General features: G+C 38.4%; 1 protein-coding gene across 7 annotated transcripts in view; it reads right to left on the reverse strand.

Annotated features, from left to right (window-relative positions):
• Positions 1 to 19372, reverse strand: part of RBMS3 (RNA binding motif single stranded interacting protein 3) — a 720325-nt gene that overhangs the window by 90257 nt on the left and 610696 nt on the right. For all 7 annotated transcript variants that reach the window (XM_087770865.1, XM_087770854.1, XM_087770845.1 and 4 more), the window contains one exon: positions 2746 to 2852. In XM_087770865.1, the coding sequence (XP_087626991.1) occupies positions 2746 to 2852 (107 nt within the window). The remainder of the gene's footprint in view (positions 1 to 2745; positions 2853 to 19372) is intronic.

The following is a 19372-nucleotide window of genomic DNA, read 5'->3' on the forward strand; positions in this document are numbered from 1 at the left end:
CCCCGGAAGGTCTCCATAAAAGAGAGCAAAACCTCTGAGAACAGCATGGCCGGAGAGGTAAAACCTGCTCCTTCTCACTAAATCTCCTGCCATTTCCCCCCTGCAGCAGAGTATTGGGCACTGCTGCCTGTCTCTGCTTCGCATACTCAAATTTGAGGCCAGTTACAGAACTGTTAGTGCCATTTCTCTGGGGTCTGTCCTTCCAAGCAATAATCCTCACGCACGCTCAGTGTTAATGTTGGTTAAACCTCAGAAGCCCTTCGCATACGTATTCAAGAATGCAAAGGCTTATCTGAACAAGAGCCAAATACATCTTGGTCTAGATACCACAGGATTTGGCCAGGGAGTAATCTCTTGGACACTATTTCAATGCTTTTCTTTGGGGAAGAAACCAAGAAAAAGCAGAGGTTCAGGGAGTATTTCCAGATCCCATTTGTAATCAGAACTATGACACTTGTCATATATCAATTATTCCTCACTACTGACTGCCTGTTCTTTTTTAAAGAAATTAAAGTTGACAGGAGTAATTGTAGGAAGGTTACCCGAGTGCTGCTACACAGAGAACAACTGAATGGTACATCGTGATTTGAGTAAGATCATTGAAGGACAAAGAGTCAGAAAAACCCTATTGCATATAAAATATAAGAGTAATTACACAAGGATTTTACATTGGAAATAAGAAAACTAACAACGGTGGGGAAGAAATCCAACAAATGAGTCACCTTAAAAGAGAACATGCATTCTTGTCTTCGATGCTTTGAGTAGTAAATATCCAATGTGCAGTAAGGTATTAACCAGATGTTAGTAAACAGCAAAAATCTAAGAAAATCTAAGAAAACAGAGCACATTCCTAGCCTGAAATATTTCTGAGTTTGTATATTTACAATCTTTCCACATTTGTAGATTATACCATGACAACAGTTGACTGTGAACAACAATAAGGAATGATGTCTCCCAGCAGTGAAAATTAGTTTTTAAATGTTCATACTATAAACACACCAACCACACCCTGCCTCTAGGTCACTGGGGTATCACTGTGCTTAATACGAGCCACTCCACTAGCAGCAAATGAACTAAGTACGATGTAATAAGCTGATGCCCTGAGGCCACAGGCATAATGGTGACTTGTTGGCTTTAACTTTCTATTCTCTTGTTTATTGATTTGAACTGAAGGAAGTATAGAACAGTGGAGATAATAGCTACAATGGCATTTACTATTTAAACAGGGATTTAGAAGTCTTTAAAATATGGATTGTTGACCTTATTGAGGGTTTATTATTGTCTCCTATATAAATAGACCTTTGTTTTTCAAGCTCTGTATATGACGTCATGAGTCTACCGCTTGAACTACTTCTTGGGCACTTGTTCCTCAGTAGACCCTTAACATGACAAACCATAATGGTTCCTAAGAAGACGTCTTCATTTTTTGAGACATATGACATAAGAGACTGCAATGACCCTCTGGAGACTTCTGCAATCTCTTGTAGCAAATGTGGCTGCCACACTGGCACTTTCATCCCACAAAGCTAAAAATATTTTGGAGCATTGCTGTTGGAACAGTGTAAAATAACCACCTTGCTGGAGGGAGAAATTTCTATGCTTTCAAGAGGCCTTTATGTTTGTTTGAGGAGCTCACTAATCGTGCTGGGGTATATATGTCATAAGCTAATGGTCCGAAAAGTATCAGCTAGCGAAATCGAGTAGTTACAAAAAAGCAGAAAACCTCTAGAAACAGGTAACTTATACCAAACAGCTTTCTTATTTATTTGCTTTGTAAAATTGAAGTAAATGTAGCAAAACCCACCAAAAAAACCCCAACAACAACAACAACAAACCCCAACTTGTATTCTAGTGGGTTACAACTGAGCAACATCCTTTTTTTTTCCTTGAAGTCTCAATCATAAACACAAAGAATAGGTGTTTAGGATGGAAATACTTGTAAGTCCTTAGCCTTTGTAGCTATCATCATGCATAAGAAGGTACTATGACCAGATCTACCTCATTTATTCAAGTGTCTTTATCCTATAATAACATTCAGGAAGAGTAAACAAACTCTTGAAGAGTCAAATAAATTCCTTTCTTAATTCACCCACATTTGTAGTCACTTCATGTACGAGAACACAGAAAGGAAACTCCAGTAACAGACTGTTTGCAGCAGAGCAGAAAGCAACCACTAGATTTTTTTTTAACTTTGTGCACATGATGGAGCCAAGGCTACTGTAAACTGTTTTGTCTTGGACAGAATGAAGAGCCCAGCTCGGATAAGGTTTTGAGAAACTTTTCTGTGGACCATACATTTGAATGTGCAAGTGCATCTTTCCCGTTTCCAACAGCCCACCTATTCCCTGATGATGTTTTATCACCAGGAACTATATAGAAGAAATAACATTGTTGAGTTGCTTAAGAGTAAATTGATTTGGGGTTTGTAAAAGGTACACTACAGCTGCTGATGGCACACCAGTAAAGAGAATACTGGGCTCAGGTCCGGCTGCAGACAGAGCGCTCGCGGTGGGACAAGGCTACGCACAGCTCCATATCAAGCTCTGAAATCGTCTTTTCCTGTAAGTTTACACCCCCCACATTGTTATAAGCCTCCCTCTCCCCCCCTGCTATGTACCTTTTTCTGTGTGAAACTATTGTGTTTTGTGTGCAATCTGATTTCTTCGTAGCCCTGAAAGGTAGACCTCCAGGTCTGCAGCCGACTTCTGCCAAACCCCGGGAAAATAATTGCCGCGTGGCACTTACCTCTCCTTCTCTGGGCCACGGCCTTCCATTCTGTGTGTATTTGCTTTGATTCTGGCGCTTCTTTTGCCCTCCGTCAGCAAATTTGCACAGCAAAGGCTCGGTGGGGGCTGTGAAGACAAGAAATCCAGTCTATATTAGCATCCCCCCCAAAGAAAGTGATTATACCAGCAACAGTAGTGCTTTGTAATACTGATCTTTTGAAGTAAAATCTTGCCTTCTGCAGATATTTTTTGCCTCTTTTAGCCTCGACTCCACTGGCAGCTGTTCTTACTAACTAAGCTTCAAAAAATATATACTGGCAGCCCTTAAAAGAATTTAGCAAATATTGTTGAAAAAATAATCAGCCTATGCAGAATGTTAAGTTGCTGTAGTGGAATAGTAGAGTCAGGCATTAGTTCCAGCTAAGTTAGACATGTATTCATGACCAGCATTAGTGCAAGGATAAACACTGCTTCACTAAAGCAGCTTTCTGTTTTTATTGTAAAAACTTTGCAAGACTGTTTAAGGAATAAGTGTTCTCACTATTTTTGTGTTTCTCGGCACCCAATCCTTTAAAAATCTGAATAAACAGAATAAAATAGAGACTTCTGCCAAGCACAGTCCAATTAGCTTTCTTTTCCTCTTAACTCCTCTTTTAAGCAAGTTGGCAGCTGAGAAAACCCCTTTCCTCTCCAACTGAGATCTGGTGTGTGTGAATACAATAGTCAGGGGGGCCGGAGCCCTGGCAAGAAAGGAATTTCAGAGCTGCACACCCCAAAAGGCAGCTCACAATAGGGCCCCCCAGTGACAAAATTACCACACATCAAATGGGTACAACAGAAAGGGAACTTTCTGTCTTGGGATCTTTCCCCATCTACCCAGCGTTTAACAACCTCCCAAACCATTTTCAGCCAAAACTGTAATTAGCTTGCTGGTGGGAGCTTGCCTTTGCTGCCTCCTTCTTAAAAGAGGGGCCAAATTCTACCCACTTCATTAGATGTATGTCAGGATTATCCTTTATTGCCTACATCAACAGAGAAGTAAACCAATATTGGCTTGGTTGAAAGAAATCTAAAAATGATGTGTCACATATGAATTTTTGCAGGAATTTTTTGATTCCCAGGCATGACAAGTAGAGGCTGTAACTAATTAACCAGGGGTTTTGATGGAAAAAAAGCAAGAAATCTGTTTTTTCCTCCTTGTGTCCTGTTTCTGGGAGGCTAGAAATGTTGAAAGAATAGAAGTTCAGGGACACAAAGGAAATGTTGTGGCAGAGGGGTTAGACAAGTTGCTGACTTATTTATTTGTAATAAAAATTATGATCTGGTTAAAGGATGAGATAAGTTCATATAATATTAAAACAAGCTCACCTCTCCCAACCTCTTAGTTACAGACAGCTCAAACTGGGTCAGAAAGTGTAGATTAAAACTGTGATCACTTGAAAACTGCAACCAAGGAGCAATGCACATAGGGAATCTCACATCAAAACCACAATTTCTCATTGGGACAGCATCGCTTTGGCTACTTCTGAAGCTTTAACAGCTTTGTTTTTTCATTACCATTTTACCAGGCTAGTAATTTCCAAGGTCACTAGAAACTGAACTGCAGGGAACAATCCATTATTGGCAGAAAGCTCGACTGTGTGACCCCAGAGGTCCTTCCCCACCTCTGACTTCGATTATTGTATCAGATTTTGGTAGAAGCAATGCTCAGCCAACCATTTTAAATTTAAAATAATGAAGGTTTAAAAGCATCCAGGTGGCCATGGAGATTCTTTCTGCAGATGGGAAGATTTTACAGGGCTGATTGCCCTGCACTTTCACCAGTTTTGCTCCACAGTGCGATGCTGCATGATTTCAGAGTGGTTACTTACAATTCACTTTGATGTGACTGTGAGGGAGGAGCAGGTGCTAAGCCAGCATTAGAGAAAGACCTATTAAACATCACATCTGAAACTTCAAAAGCTTTTTGTTTTAGGCACTGAACAACTATCAAGCAGCATACAATACCATTAGGAGGAGCATGTAAAAACAATTTGCACATTGGATATTTACACATGCCATGATCATCTGCTAATGTACACATGTGGTATTAGCCCATATACTATGATGCGGTTGAGCAAGCTAGGAAATCATATGGTTTACTACATATCCTCTCTTTATATTAGCCAACCACAAATAGGAAGCTGTTGCCATTTCTGCAATTCCCGATATCCAGCATTACCATCTGACGACCTCTTATTTGTTAACTTGGGGCTTCCTAAAGTTAACTGAGATTGAACAGAACTGCCAAACAACTTTACTCCCCTCCATCTAGAAAAAATGTGAAAAACATTGTACAGACTTTTCAGGAGGTAGGGAAGAAGATGGAAAAGGACAACGGTACCATGCCCTTCACAGGCAAGTTTCTGCATGGGAGGTTATATTCCTGTACAGCAAATTGAGGGGAATTCTGGGGAAAAAAGTCGATCTGTGTTGATCAACATGAACATAAGCAAAAAGATCAAAAGAAAATGTTCTGATGGGAAGACAGAGTCCAGATAAGATGGTTTGGGGTTGGTTTTGGTTTGTTTTTTTTTTTTTTTTAAAACACAGGCACATAGCACATTACAACCAGAAAGACAGAAAATTAACTTATTAGCTCTGAAGTGGTGTAGGTCTTAATGGTTTACATCTGGAAACAACTATGGTAACCAACCTCAAAACATAAAGAAATCAAATTAATAATCTGTCTTCTGTCAGGACATAAGGTAGAGTATAAAAGAGTCTTAGGAGTTCAAACATGTTGCTCTAAGTACACATTAGAACTCACATCTCTGGTTTACTTCAGCCCTCTTGACATCCCTTGTAAGAAAGGTTCTCTAGGCTTTGCAAGATCAGATGCCCATGAGTATTTGACATTAGTACTTACTCTTACTAATCAAATAGGTAACAACAGAAGATACCGGAAAGAGCATATCCTATTCCACTATATCAGCAAAACTATTTCTAAGTATAATTCTCTTTTAATGGTTTCATGAAATGTCAGAAGTGCTTTAAAAATAATAAATTTACTTCAGACAAGAAAAAAATTCACAATTAGGTAGTATGGTTATCAATTAAAAAAGAAAATATTTAGGAACTATTCAAACAATATCAACGTTATGTGAATAATATTGAAGGATTGCAGCAGAAGTGGGATATTTTACCCCCAAATACTTCAGAAGGGGAGGAAGAAAAAAGGGGAATCTTTTAAACTTTTTCTGCTTTTGCTCTCTTCCATTCCAGACAGACACTCTTCAATTTATGGACTGAATTTTTACTTTTCTCCTTTTCCTCTGTATGAACACACTGGCTGAAAATAAATGCCTGTGTCCCTGCCTCTTCTCTCACCTTTTGCACTGCTGACTTATTAGAAAATGTAATTTGGATATCTGTAGATGTTCATATTCTGAAGTGATAAGCACATCTTTTTGTATCATTCTTGACATCCTCAAAGTTTTGAGCATGTGTGGTATTTTGAAGCATATCTGGAAAATCTACGGTTGGTATTTTCCTGTCAGAAAAGTGAGAATTGATTCACTTGAGACAAATTTCAGGCTATTCCATCTTGATAAACTCTTCAAGGTAGGAGGCACTGCTCTTTCTTTGACTTCTACCTGACAGTAACAAATAGAAATATCAAGAATAAATAACAGCTTTAACCTGAACAAGGTTCATTAAGCCATAACCCATTCTTCAAGGAGAAGATTTAAATGCTTGCGGTAGTTCCCATCCAAAGCCTGCTCTAGTTAATAAGACATAAATAGCCCTGAACTTGGCTTTCAGTCCTGAGAAGGAAGCGGGATCAAATTGATAGTGCTTCTAAAGAGCATTTGCCAAGATATTCAGGGCTGCTTTAGGAGAGGGCAGTAGTTGCTAGTGTTCAAATTCTGTTCCCATGGAAGTCAATGGCTGAAGCCCTATCTCTCTTCAATCAGGCCCTGAATTTACTCTAAGAGTTCAGTGGAGGTGAAAGTGAGAGAGACTGGTCTTATGTCAGTCAAGCCTGTCGATATTGTTGGAATTCCCTTAGGAGATCAGCTTCTCATGCTCGGCTGCTTTAGATGGACAGACGGTGCAGACAGACAGCACTGAACTGCCAGAAGGCTGTTATATTACCCAAAGCAACACTGGTTTTTAAAATAGGACAAAACCTTTAGATGGAAGGAGATGGGGATAACAGTGCCCCCTTCTTGAATCTGGCAGCCTCTTAGAAATGTGCCGTCTCAGGAAAGCAACTTAAATTAAATGGGAGAATTCAACAAAAAAAGCAAACTTCTAACTAGTTCTGAATACATAATTTCCTTATCCTTTCATTCATCGGAAGGCAGATACACTTCAGCTTCTACATATGCAAAAATGTATATATTCATGAGCATGTGCTTCATAAAGGAAGATGAAAGCTGTCATTTGCATTCAGTGAATCTTTTTCGTTATTTCAGGTGCTTGGAAACTTTTTCTATCTTAAGAGTTACTGAGAAAAGCTTGTCCTCCACAACTTCCGATTCAGTCATATAGCATCATCTGTCCAGCAATGGCAGGAATTACATATATAAAAAAGTAATAACAAGAACATATTTATGTATTTTAACTGCTTTCACTATGAATATTTGTGAAGACAGAATATTTTCAAGCATGTCAGGAAGAGTTTAATCTCTTCTTCTCGTCTTGTGCAAAAATGAAAGTAACATTTCCAGTAGATATCCTAGCAACAAGTGCATTGTGAACATTCATGTGGATCTTTAAATACCTTCATTTTGTTAATGTGAAGAAAAGTGATGAGAAAGTCATTGGTACATCAATGAATGGTCAATGCACAGTCAATGATCTTTTTCAAAGTATGTTTTTATGAGAAAGTTGGATGAATTTATTTTTCAGCCTTGGCAAATCCTCCTCCACAATAAAAAAGGAGCAGAGAAATAATTGAGTTCACAATTACACCAAGCATCCAAACTGATCAAGCTTTGATAACTATTTTTCTTCTTAACTCCCTTCCAAATTTTAAGTATTTTGATAACATTTTCATGTGCAAATCACACAGAATACCTGATTGAAACATCCCTGCAAGAACCAACCCCTTTGTCTGCCACAGATCAATCATTTTTGGTCTTTAAGAAAAACTTCACCCTACAGGAACATCAAAGCCACTTTTTAAGGAGACCTGTTTACTCATACAGTATTTCAGAGGAAGACATGAGAGACACAAAAGCTCTAGAAGCAAAGCAGGACAGAGCAAGTTAAGGTTCTGATTCTATACCTGAGCTCAGATGGATGTACCCAGCAGGATTATGGTCTTTACAAAACCCACAGAGTTTATTTACAAAATGAATTTTGCTGTTGTAAGCTTTAAAATTGTAAAAGTTTCAGGACCCCACCAACAGAGAGACACTCTGCTCTAGTGAGTCCACTGACTTCTAGGAAAGTTCTGTCACACAGTACTTATTCATCCCAAAGTCATAAATAAGCAAAACACAAACTTCAAGGAAGATTAGAAAACACAATCATACCCATTCTGCTCTTGGAAAATGAAGATGAAGAATTACAAAAGATGGTACATGACATGAAAGGACAAAAGGACATGTAAGGACAACGCGTTAGCCTACTAAGGAAACTGTGGTAATGAAGCAAATAAACACATCATCCTATCCCACATGGAATGCTTGACTTGTTGAAGGACAGAGTTGATAATTTGGTGTAGTAATACATTTTGTCCCAGAAGTCCCTGATACTGGATGTGATGTCACAGGACAGACCCTAACATATATACATAGAAGTATAATGAAAGCACGCTATTACATGTTCAGATGATTCCTTGCTGCTCAGTGTTTTTGCAAGAGCCGGTGCTTTTACACAGGCCAAACAATATACAGCATATTTGTCCAGTAGGTTTACAGTTAACTACATGATATTCAGTGGACTTGTACAGCTGATTATGAAAGCAAAACAGTGAGTTAACATCGCATTTTAGTTTCTACAACATACCACTTTCACAATATAATTATAGAAATTTGGGAAACAGCTTTACATAACAAAAAATTAGCCCAAAGAAACAATTAAAAAGCAAACATCTGTTTGGCTAGCAAGGAAAAAAAAAGTGATTTACTTTTGATAAACAGTATTACAGCTTAAGTAATTATCTCTAGCTCACCCCTTTGTCTTAAGAAATGGGGAGCAATCCTTTCATCTTTTTGTATAATAATTATTTCTAAAGAGCAAGAATATATTAGAAAAGGAAAATAAATCCCAGAGGAGAAACAGTGTGTCAAGCATAAAGTTAGTGTTTTTGTTCTGTGAAACGGAAATTACTTAGAGCAGGTAGAACAGCTAACCATATGCATATGTTGGAGAAACAGCACGCCACCTGTGAAGTGTGGTCCAGATCTTGTTGCTATCAATGCAAACACTCCAGATACTACACAGAAAAGTTATACTTAATCATATCGTCACAGAAGCACTCATAAAGATTTGTTAGAGTGGATAAGAAACTAGAATCTCCTTTCTATGAGTAACTGCAACATTCATTTTACAGTTGGTTTTTGTTTAAAAAACTATTTTTGCTTTTAAATTTTCAACAGCAGAGCAGATTGAGAGCGCCTGATTCAGGCCTATTAAAATGCTCCATTCCAATGTTGTTGGTAAGGAGAAACTGTTATAACAGACAGCATTAACTCAATACATTATTTTATGGAGATAATGTATAGAAACAGATGCTTAGATATGGTATGCAAACTTAAATAAAATCAATCAAAATAGCAAAGCTGAAATGCAGTATTAAAACAGTGCTGAAATGTTGTAACACGATGGCATATTTTTATTTTAACAAACTCGGCTTCTCTACTAGCTCTAGTGCTGGTCTCCGTAGGAGAACACGAATAGATGAGGAGCAAATCCTGAACAGAATTAAGGAGTTAATTACTTTATTAACTAATAACTAATTAAATAATACAGTGTACTTTAATGTTGGATTCTGCCTCTATTTTACTCATAAGGCCTGAATTAGAGGTCACAGAAGTTAGAGAGGGATTCTCAGTGAATCCAAAGCCACTCTACTGAAGCCAATTTTAAATCTGAGGTAGCTGTGAGCAAGAGCAGTCAGGCCTGTGATTTTTGCCAGAGAAAGCAGCTTCTCCAACTTGATGATACAGCAAAGTTCTGCCCCATTGGAGGTCCCTGGTGTAAAGCTGAAAAATATCAGCTGGAGTTCATCCTTTGCGCACAGTGCTATGACAGCTCTTCACAACCTTAAACTACGGGATGAAAAGGAAGTGGGGTCTTTGAGGAGCAATTTGTTTTGCAGTTTTTAAATTTCTCGAAGAGCCTTTACAACAAAAGAGGAGGTCCTTTTATCGAATGTCTGTGCAACGAAACCAACTAAGTATGTGCATCAGTTTGCAGAAATCATTTCACGCATCTGTCCTTAGATCCATATTTTCCATGACTTTCACACAGGACCCACAACCAACTGAAATTTGGGGCACATTGTTTTAATGTGCCAATTCTAATAACAAACCACAGAATTTGGCTGGGTTAATACCTCCTGCAAAAAACACTTTGATAGACTCCCTTGGATTCCTGCCTTACTGGAAGAGCCATGTACCAAAAAATTGAGACAGTATCATATTTTGAAGAGGAGTATTGGTTACAAGTAATTCAAAGCACTTCACATATTATCTGTGAGACATGATAAATACACACTGAAACAAGTAGATATAAAATGCTATTTTGTTAAAAGAGCAAAGCCCCACACTTGCTCAACCAGCACCGTTAAAAAGTGAATGTTTAAGAAACCAACCCACCTTTCCATGCTTGAAGAATTTTTGTGTGGCATTTATGTGCCCCAGCTCCCCTGTATTTCTCTCATGCCAGAGTAACTAAGCAAAAAGAAAGAAGAGTCTACATAGTCTTTCTGGAAACTATGCAAGTAATTAGTAGAATAAAGATATGACAATGCAATGGTCCCCTATCAAGAGTTTCTCCCCGTTGACAATAGCTGACAAGTGTGAACAGTTTTCAACGAACAAAAAAATATATATTTTTGTGTTTTTTTGTAGATTTTACAAATGCTAATTACCATCTAGGATTCTGACTTCCATGATTTATTTAAAAAAAAATAAAAATAAAAAGAGAGGTTGCTTTTACCATTTTTATGCCATTGGCTTCTTGTACAATTACTGCTACAGAGGCTTATTATACTACACATGTTTGGGCAGGAGTTGATTCCTTCAAGTGAAATGCAAAAAAATGCTAAACTTAACAAATATTCCTGAAAGCATTGTAAACATTTTACTGCTTTTCACTGTGAATTCCTAGACTGTGACTTGCCACACTGGCACATGGTTCTGCCATGTGTGACAAGGAACTAGGATGGATCAGGTGAATAATATCCAATCCAAGATCCCAAGATCCAGTGAAGTTGATGAGAACACTTTCAATACCTTCAATAGGTTTTAGCACAGGCTCCTAGCCTATGACTTGAACTGGAAGTAAATATGGCAGCAGTTATGTTGGAGTCTCTCTTACGAACTTTGTTTTATCTCCCAGCATTTTTCTTTCAGTGCCACCACTCGGAAATTACAGGTGCTAATATTTTATTGGGTCTTTAAACTGAAAGCTGCAATCCCGTCTTATTAGTAACAACATGTACAGAAAGTCAAGACAACTGCCAGCGTGTCATCAGGAACTAGTTTTCTGCAAAAAACTAGAGTGAGGTTCTGCTGTCTCACTGTATGGCCTCTCATCCCAGATAAGCATTAAAGCTGAAAGTTCATATGTTGCAGCAGTGAACTAGAGGACAGGTCTGAGCTGGATCATGGTCTTAAACAAGTAGCACCCTGACTTTAGTGCATTTACTTCATACGGATGTACCACTTGAATGCTCCTGTACCAACATACACCAGCTGAGTGTGTGGTCCCAGGACTCCAATCTGCAGGTAAAAGTCGACTGAAAAAACCTCATCCTCTAAATGTGAACCCAAACCCACTCTTTAAATCCCCTCTGAGACTGCCCTACGAGCTTCTAGGAAGATTGTACTTCATATACCTTTTTGCCCTCTCCCATAATCTCAGAAGTTATTTTGTTTGGATGAAAATGGAGATCTTGTATTTCTTACTGTTCAATTATTAAGGAACAGCAACAGAATCAGCTTCATCTGAAAGGCTCAGCAATTTTTAAGTGATCTCATGTACTGTAATTTATAATGGAAAATCAGGTACAAATAGTGTGAGATGCCTTCTAGTTCCCCTCTAATGGAAATAAAATGAATCCCTGGTAATGGGTGACCCTACTTGCTTCTGTGGTCACCCATTTTACTTTTTAGTGTTCTCTTTAGTAGTCTCGGGAGAAAAGAGCAAATGCAAAGCTTTTATCTGAAGCTGCTTCTCAAAACAATAGCTCTACGGTTCTGCTATAAAATCTATTTTTACTATTCTCATAAACTAATGTTATTGATCACAGAGACTTGCTATTATCCCACTAAGAAAAACTTAGTTGTACTGACAGTCCAGAGACAAAATGATTGGAATTTATGCAGTACAAAGAATTAATTCTGCTCTGCTAATAACAGGTTATTTCATGTAGCTGTTTAACTATGTCTTTATTATTTAGTATTGAATTGATTTATTTTAAATTTAATTTTATTAAAGTATTTCTTACTTTTTACTAGTATTTATTTAGATAAAACAGACCATAACCATCACATCATTCCTTGTCTGTGTGACACTGCTAGAACTAACGTTACGGAAAAAAGACAATTCTTTTCAAACATATGTTTTCACTATAAACAAGGAAACCTGGCCAAATGTCTTATGTCAATACAATGATTTCTTTCCACCAGCATAATGATAATTGCTGTACACAGACATTTATTTTTGACTAATTAAGGTTCAGTCTTGGCATTCGCTGCTCACACTCCAACATATGTATACCATTAATGTCCAGAAGAGCTTATGCAATCCAGTGTTAAACTGTGTGAGGAAAGAATGCTTCAGTTAGGACCATTAGCTTATTTAATTCAGACATACATGTTTAAATACTACATCTTGTTTACTGATTGTGGGGAAAGACACATTTGTTCTGTCTTTGTGAATGGTCACTGCAATAAAAAAGTGGGCATATATATAATGCTAACATTATCTGCAGCTCTACTCATAGCCTGTGAAGAAGTAGCAGTAGAAAATTCTTATAATAGGAAAAAAGATTTGGTTTGGGTCAAGATGCCCTGTGCATGGTCAAAGCAGTAACATAACCTTCTTGATATCAGAGCTGAAACAGCATATTCCTAGAAGCACTGATGAGTGGGGATGCATGAAATATTCCTGTGTAAATGAAAAAATAAACTCCATTTTTAACCAGCTATCCATCTGTTCAACAGTTCAAAAATATTCCGAAATATTCAGATTTATTTTTCTCAGACTGCCTAATGAAAATCCTTTTATTTAAATCAGTTCTAATTAACACACATTCCAACGACTACTGGGTGCAGCAGCAAAAACTTCAATCACTTATAATCTATAACATAGCTGAGCAATATAATTTTGCCACTACTGTGAGAAAGAAGGAAAATCTGAAGGGAAAATTCTTTTTTTCATTGTTATTGCCCTTCTTTCATTTTATTCTTCTGCATTCACTGGAAGATATAATGCGTATGCCCTAAAACGAGGGAGTTTGCTAGTAGCTAACACACAGCATCGCCAACTTCCTCACCTAAATGCAGGAACACCTTTAAAAAGTGGATTTGACCCTGACTGTGTCAGAACCGTGGCTGGGTATAGGTTACACAGCAGAAAGCATTTACGAGATGGTGACTGACTGATTCTTAAAGGCAGGAGTTCATTTTGCTGTAGTAGAGAATATCCAAATCACGCTAAACACCATGGACAGGATAATTACTGTGTACCACAAAACCTCACTGTGTGCTCTACCATCTTCTCCTGTAAACAGGCCCAAAGGGAGGGAGGGAGTACTTCAAAAACAACATATAAGTAAAGGACACTGATACCCTTTCCTTTTTTCTCCCTGGCAGAAGGGGCGAGCAGCAGCTCAGAACATGGACTGCTGACTAGGCAGCACCACAGGACACACCAAAACCCCCTGCAGCTCCAATTTGGTGCATTGGCTGCTCCTCACAGCAACTTCCAAGCCCTGAGTCTGCAAGACAGGCTTTCTGGGTGCTACTCAATTGAACGTCACTGCTCCCCTCGCCAAGTGCCTGCAGGTAGGAAGCAAATGTGGCACTGGCACGTATGTGCCGGGAAAGGAAGAAAAGGCCTTGGAAAAAAAAATTGCTCAGTTGACTCCATTTCCTTGAAGGGCAAGGTGGCAACAAGCCCTTCAAGCGATCACCACCTGGAGCTCCTGCCAGGACATGGAGGCTTTGCACCAGCTTAAAGTCCCTGCCTTCAAGGCACAACTGTACCTGTGATTTCCATGACAGAAAACTGCACAGTGGCTTCACTGGGAATTTTCCAGTAAGTCACCTATTTATGACAATACTTTATCCAAGGCAAAGAAAAAAAAGTGAAATTATCATCTTTTCCCAAGACAATGGAAGACCTTACTCATACTTCTTAGCTCTTTTCAAAATGTGTTGATGATCCCAACACTAAATCTAATACGCTATGACATAAGGAAAATTCTAACAGCTTAAAAATCCTTCATTACCATCTGAGACAATATCTTAGAATATTAAATAGATAATACGAAACCCTTCTCAAATTTTCAAGTGCAGAGCTGTCAGCTGAGGGTAGAGAAGGAAGCAAACTTACATATTAGAGACTGAGTGATAGCCTAATCTTCTTTAGCTCTGTGTAATACATGTCTCAGAGGTTGTATGAAGGTCATGCTAGATCCTGCTTCGCCATGGGTCCAAAAATACGAAAGGAATGTGACTTCAATGCTAAGCTTGGAAAAGTAAAAATCAATCCTTCCTGTACTCTTTCCGTTAAAAATACTGGAATAATAAGAACAGGAGCAAGCCAAGCACAACAAGGAAGAATAGCTGAAAAACAAAAAAAAGGTATAGAAATAGGCGAAGAAAAACACCTAAAGAAAATGAAGGAAAAACCAGGAAGAGTAGGAAGCGGGATACTTCTAAATTGCCCTTGAAAATGTTCTAGCTTCACACAAGAACAAATGCAACTCATGTCCTTATCCATTTCTGGATTACAACAGAGGCCTTCACAAGTACAAAGATTGCAGCAAGAAAACACTATAACTGAAAAAGCAAATGGATGGGCTAAATGTCACTGCCTATAGCAAACAGAATGACAGCAGTTTATAAAAATTGTGGTTTTATCTGAAAACAGAGACTGAAGACCTGTTCTGTTGCACTATGAGGAACCCTCTAAGACTGTAGATGGTCTCAGAGTAATTGTATGGCTTCAAACCATGAATGAAACTAAGGAGATTGTAGAGTCTTCTGTACACAAAACCACCAAGGCTCTGTTATCAAAGTCAGTTTAAAAGCTTATCTCAAAACTCTATAGATGACCCAAAACTTCTGTGCCACAGGAGATAAAATTAGAGATGACTACATGAAAGATGAAAAAGCAAGAATCTCTCTGCCAGATAAATTATGTTATGAGAAACAGTAGCAGGCTCTGACACCAAAATCCAACCATTCTTTAAGGCTTTGTCCCCATTTGGGTGGGATCCTTCCTTGGTTTGCAGGCCTGTAGATACAGCCATGTAGACATGATGAGTCTGTGTGCAACTCTATTCAAAGCATGATTACAACCAAACAGCAATATCAGAGTCTGGCCTGACAAAAGCTGTCTCCAACTGATGTGAAGCAGCAATTTTCTTCAGAGCAAATGGTTTCATGAATCAGCCAGCAGGGAGTGACAACATTCTGCTGCCAGTGACTAAGTGTATGACCTCTGGGTTGCAATTTCCACCAGCTTAATAAGAGTCCATTGCAAATGTGATCGTATTTTTCACTCTGCTGTTAACAGAGATGCTAATCTGGCTCTCAGTTTCCTTCCTTTCTTTTTTTTTTTTCTTTTTGCCAACTTTATTGCTTACAATGTAGTATTTCCCTGGAGACAAAGAACAAAGTCTACTCCATGCTGCTAATAAAACGTGAAGACAACACAGTAGAGTAAGAATTAAAGGGCTGCAACTATTCTACTTTGAGGAATGTGGCAGGCCTAGCAGGGACCTCATGGCTTTCTCCTGCCATGAGAAGGCCAGCTCAGTAGTGAACTTTGCAACCTGGTGAGAGACAAACAGACTGAAGTAAGAGGGAGAAAACCTTTTCTAGAACATTTTCTGCTACAGATCTAGAGATGGAAGAAAAATCCCACAGTCCTGAGGATGGTCAGAAGAGGAACAATGAAGTTTAAATGAAGGGTAAGGTAAAAACTGAGTAACAAAAGCATGAATACTACTCACATTTTTAAAAAAGTTCTCCAAACACTTCAGCTAGGATCTGCACACAAATAAAATCTCCAGAATTGAGATAATAATGAATAATCGAGATAATAATGAACCACAACACACTGATGTCAGTATTAATGCTACACAATTAACACAACAGAATACTGTACTGCCTTATGAGACTTGATTATAACTCTAAAACATGGTAGAAAGCAGTTTATTTATAGTTTTAATAGCACTGTTGAGGAGGGGAATAATGGAAACATAGATTTTATTCAGAATCAGGATTCTAGCTGATTGTTGATCCTAAAAGGAGCCACAACAAATGGTTAAAAATGCTGCCATTTGTTATTCCTATGCAGTACAGTTCCACTTCTTGGGCTGTTACCAGTGGGGAGGACAGAGCCTCAGGCTCTAAAACTCAGCTCTGAATTGAGAAGGAAGAACTTCTAATACTGGAGATAAGATAACCAGTGATACTAAGACACCATGCCAAGAGAAGCTTTATTGAATAGGCCAGCATGGACTTGCTGGTGGAGTTGGAGATGAAAAATCTAAGATTCTTTGCCTGCACCTCTGTCTGAGGTGCCCAGAGAACTGGACTACTTGGACATGTGCCATATAATTAACGTGCATCTATCAAATTGTGCATTCAGTGGGACAGAGTCATATGAGATTTCCTGGAAACTTACTGGTTGGCTACATGGTATGTGCACTGGGTTTTTAACTAGCCTGGACAGAACATAATTCCTGGACAGAAATACAAGCACATGTGACATCGGATGCAATCACGGTGACTCAGGGCTCAGTCCAGTCTGTTCGCACTGGGCTGCTTTTGCCCCTAGATAAGCAAAGATGAAAGTGCATTTGGGCAAAAACTCTTGGTTGAGGGTGCCTTTGTGCCAAACCAGAATAATATTGCACATTTGTACCAAGAAGACTTGCTTTACAGTACTAGAAGAAAAAATATACTTATTTGAAATGGTTGGCTTGGACCAAACTTTTATTATCAGTTTTTACTGTGTTTACATAACATATAAAATGAACAGAGTTATTCCAGGATTAATCCTGTATCTCTTATTCCTGCTTTATAATTCCGTTGTAGGAGAGTCTTCTCATACTAACTCAACTATTCATATTTACATTATGCAACATGTACTACTATTGCAGGATTAGGGTACAAGCATGCTTATGTAGTTCTCAAGCTGTGTCATGCCATGCTCCTTCAAGGTAACTTCTGCTGCCACTTTTTGTATACTTAATAAGGTGCGTTTTTTTTTATGGTGCTTATCACAGACTTTGTTTGCAAACACCTCACAAGCACTAATGAATTCATTCTCCCAGTAGGTAGTGAAGTATTTTCTTTCACAAAGAGATGAGCTGTAGCACAGGGATAATGCAAGTTGTCCAGTGTCACACAGTCACTGAGTACAGATCTCGTGAGTTCTTGTACAGTATTTATTCACAAGATAACCCTCCTGAAAGAGCTCTGCCTAGGTGCCCTATTTTCTCAGCCTCATTTCCCACTTCACTCCATTTGAGGAAAGATCTCTTTCACCGATCCAGGTTTCCAATGCCACAATCAACTCACTACAATGCTTCATCAGAAGACAGCTCGATCTACAGTGCGCCCATGAAAATTGAGCTTGTAATGATAATAAGGATTGGATGCCGTTATAGGTGTACATATATACATTTCTCTGTGTGTGTTGTGTCTCTGCACATAACATATATACTTACACATATCTATATATGTGCATGTTACCAGGTATCTGTGGAAAGTTATCAAATACAGAACATCAGAACAGTCAAAGTGCAGCTATCTAAAGCTTCAAACAAACCTGTATTGTTTACTGTAATATTTAGCTATTCCAAGCTCACACTCCTATATCCCTGGAGGGCAATGTCACCTAATAGGTTGTACTCACATTACTGTCATCTTCATATAAAGCCAAGGATGATGCTATTGCGAAGACAGACAGAAATACATCTGTACTTAATAAAATTTAGTTTAGCTAAATATAGACTTGTCCCTGTTTACTTTCAAGAAGTTTTGCAGCCTGATTTCAAGAATAGCAAAGTACAGCTGATTATCCAAAATTTACCTACCTTCGCAAACCTCTGAGATTTTCCTACCACATCCCTATGTCGAACAGTCTTAGGCACAAGTAAAGAGGCAGTTCAAGACACTGAGGCCTTAGAGAACAGCATGCACAAATCTGAATGCCTGCACAAGAGAAACTTGAAGGGAAAACAGAACAGTCATTTTCTTCCCTGCATTTACTGCCTTGGTGCTTCGCAATCAATATTCTTTATTTTTTGTAAACCCAGTTTCCTGTTGGCAAGGCCCACGTCCATCCCCAGGTCTCACTCCACATTTACTGTCAACATTGTTCAGCTTGCAGATGATGGCTCCGACAACTCTGGTGAATGTGATTTCAATGGTCTCCTCTCTTCCGTGTGTGATGTGAAACCCCTCACTTCAACAACAATGTGCTACCTCTGAACAGAAAATGATGTCTGGGGAGTGAAGCTTTGCAGCAGAGCTGCTGATGGTGCGACCACGATGGAAGCTGTGACTGTTCAACACCTCTTAAAATCAGAATAATGCCATGCAATTGCTTTATTGATGGATTTAGCAGCCCAGATTTGGCCCCTGAAATATAAAAATGTAGGCTTCTGTTGTTTGCTTCCTTTTTGTTTTAAATGATTGATAATTATTTCACAAATGTCTTCCCCTGACATTTGATTTGCTAGATAATACATAAACATACAGTTTCTAATGGGTTTTCCGGCCTTTTAACCTAATTTCTTTTCTCATTACTTTTCATTTCATTTCCAATTCTGATATAAAATCTATGTTCCAGAAAATTTTTGTGTGATCTGAAGCTCCCTCACTTTAATAATATACAGAATGATATTTTAAAACAACAACAAAGCCAAGATCTTCCAACCCAAACCATTCTGTGATTCTATGATCAATGACAGCAGAGAAGGGAAATCAACTCATATTTTTAACTTTTCTCTTTCATGTTGAACTGCTTCACACACACTCTCTCCAAGATGGTTCCAAAATTATGTTGGAAACTCATAATTATTTTGTGTATGTGAACCTTTAAAATAAATCTGCCACATGAAAACAGTTGAGTGAGGACAAAAGAAGACAGTTCAGCATAAGAATACACATATTTTTCTGTCAAATACTGGCTGGCATTGTTACTATATTGCAAGGATTTATTAGCTAATTAACGAT

This window comes from Nipponia nippon, unplaced genomic scaffold, assembly GCF_047370975.1.
Source record: "Nipponia nippon isolate SJK-2023a ecotype South Korea unplaced genomic scaffold, ASM4737097v1 scaffold_1, whole genome shotgun sequence".
Taxonomy (NCBI): domain Eukaryota; kingdom Metazoa; phylum Chordata; class Aves; order Pelecaniformes; family Threskiornithidae; genus Nipponia; species Nipponia nippon.